Genomic DNA, 2,061 nt, shown 5'->3' on the forward strand with positions numbered 1-2,061 from the left:
AAGGATTATGTAAATTGAAGTAAACATCTTTTATTACGAACGTTATCAATGGTAATTCAAGCAGCAAATGCTTAGCTTGTCCAATATTCACATCTAAAGGAATAAAAGTATAGTACTGGTTAAATGATGGAAAATCATCCTCACATACCGTTGGAGCAGTTTGTAACCGTATCCCATTATAGGTCTGTGAACTGTATTTTTTGCCGTATTGATTTGTGGTTGAACCTAGGTAGTGCTGTGCAAAATAACATCATAGGAATTCCCTTCAGTAATGCACTATGCACTCGCTACATCAGCTTTGAATGGAAGATCTAGTGGTACAAATGCACGATGTTAACCAATCTTTTAGATACTTTGCAACCTCTTCATTTTCATAGCCGGAAGCCGGATGTTGCCGATGAATGTCACCTCTTTGCCATATATACCGTGTTTTAACGCTTGATCTTTCAGTGAATGGTAAAAATTCAGACCTTCACTTTGTATACATTCTTTTTAAATTTCTTAAAGAGAATACCCTATTCAAGTCAAGCTACTACGAGTATTGTCATGCGATTCGAAAAGATCAAGTAGTTTGACGTCGAACTTTTTGTTCAGGGAGTTTCGATTTCATGCTTTTGTGATTTTTTCGTGCTTTGATTTTTGCCACACGTTATGCAGTGTGTGGTTAAACATTTGCCGTGACATATGTTTTAGAAAATAATTCATAATCCTGCCCAGACTTTCTGATAAACTGACAATAAAATAGTAAATAACTGAAGGAACGGGCAATGTATATTTATTTGGCAGGAGGGTAAATACACGAATGTTGTAGTAAGCATTAAATATCAAGTTATTTAAGTAATTTAGGTAAAACAATCTTCGAAACTGGGAATGGAAGAAAAATCACGATAGACACTGAATCCTACTTGTCAATATCGAACTCAAATCTGGAACGATGACATCTAGCCTTGTTCACTGAAGCGTCGCCTGCCGAGCAAATACCTGAGACTGCGATATGCTGAGTTGAAGAGTTTCCCCTCCATGACAGCCGTGTTTCTAACGGTTACCCTGCAGGGCTACTCTGCCGCTAAAAATAATTATTGTTTACTTTTATCCTTCCTACTTCTCCCATTTTCTTCTCTGAGGAAAAAGGATGGTTCAGATGCAATGGTGAAAGCGCCTTTGACAGAACTTCCGCAGTATAACGGGCATTAACGTGACGTAAACGTATAAACAATGACATATTTAAGACTTCTTTTTGAAGATGTTTACATATGCCAGTATCACAACTGTACTTGGGATTTTGTCTGGACATTTCTCAACACATCTTGCATGACCCACAGATAAAAAAAAAGTTTGCAGAATTGACAAGATTGAATTAAGATATTAACGTAGTCTGTCATGTATAAAACCATTTAGTAAAATATACAGTTATTAGATTTCAGTCATAGATCGAATTAAATTCGCCCCTGTATTCAAAGCTAATAGATTTTTAAAAAACTCTTAGCAACTGAACATTCCCCCGCCTGTCCTCGCGTCTGGTAGTGCATTCAACCCGGCGGCGTCCTAATGCGTTCTCGCTTACTTAATCTTCATTCTTTTCTCTCCAGAAACATTTGATGATGACAAACATCCATATATAAATAAACTACATTATTCAATAGCTACTTAAAATTATAAATGACAAGTTGCGTGGTAGAATAATATGAAATTAAGCTTTAGATGTATTAAATGGAAGTGACAAGGCATCGGGACAAGGTCTATGTAAACATGACTGCGTGGAAGGAAGGAGGAACTCTTGAAGGAGGGGTCTCAGCACGGGGGACCGTCTACGAGCAAAATGAATAGATTCGGAACTCTGACAGTGTGCCTACTATTTCACGTAACTCTACAAGGATGCAGAGGAGAAGATTTCTACAGTTTTACAGTACAAGATCACGAGGGAAGTGACTTTGCGTTGGAAAAATACAGAGGAAAGGTAAATGCCTTGATGCTATTGACTTGTATGTTTTATATGCCTATTTTATTTTTCTTCTTCAAAATTAGAAATGTAGCATGTAGATAATTTTATTATTGATTGAA

General features: G+C 36.8%; 1 protein-coding gene across 1 annotated transcript in view; it reads left to right on the forward strand.

Annotated features, from left to right (window-relative positions):
* Positions 1-1,776: 1,776 nt before the first annotated feature.
* Positions 1,777-2,061, forward strand: part of LOC119589155 (probable glutathione peroxidase 8) — a gene marked incomplete at its 5' end in the record, with an annotated part of 4,755 nt that continues 4,470 nt past the window's right edge. Inside the window, 1 exon segment of the mRNA XM_037937734.1 lies at positions 1,777-1,957. Within this exon segment, the coding sequence (XP_037793662.1) occupies positions 1,777-1,957 (181 nt within the window).

The sequence above is a fragment of the Penaeus monodon genome, chromosome 25 (assembly GCF_015228065.2).
Source record: "Penaeus monodon isolate SGIC_2016 chromosome 25, NSTDA_Pmon_1, whole genome shotgun sequence".
In the NCBI taxonomy this organism is placed as follows: Eukaryota; Metazoa; Arthropoda; class Malacostraca; order Decapoda; family Penaeidae; genus Penaeus; species Penaeus monodon.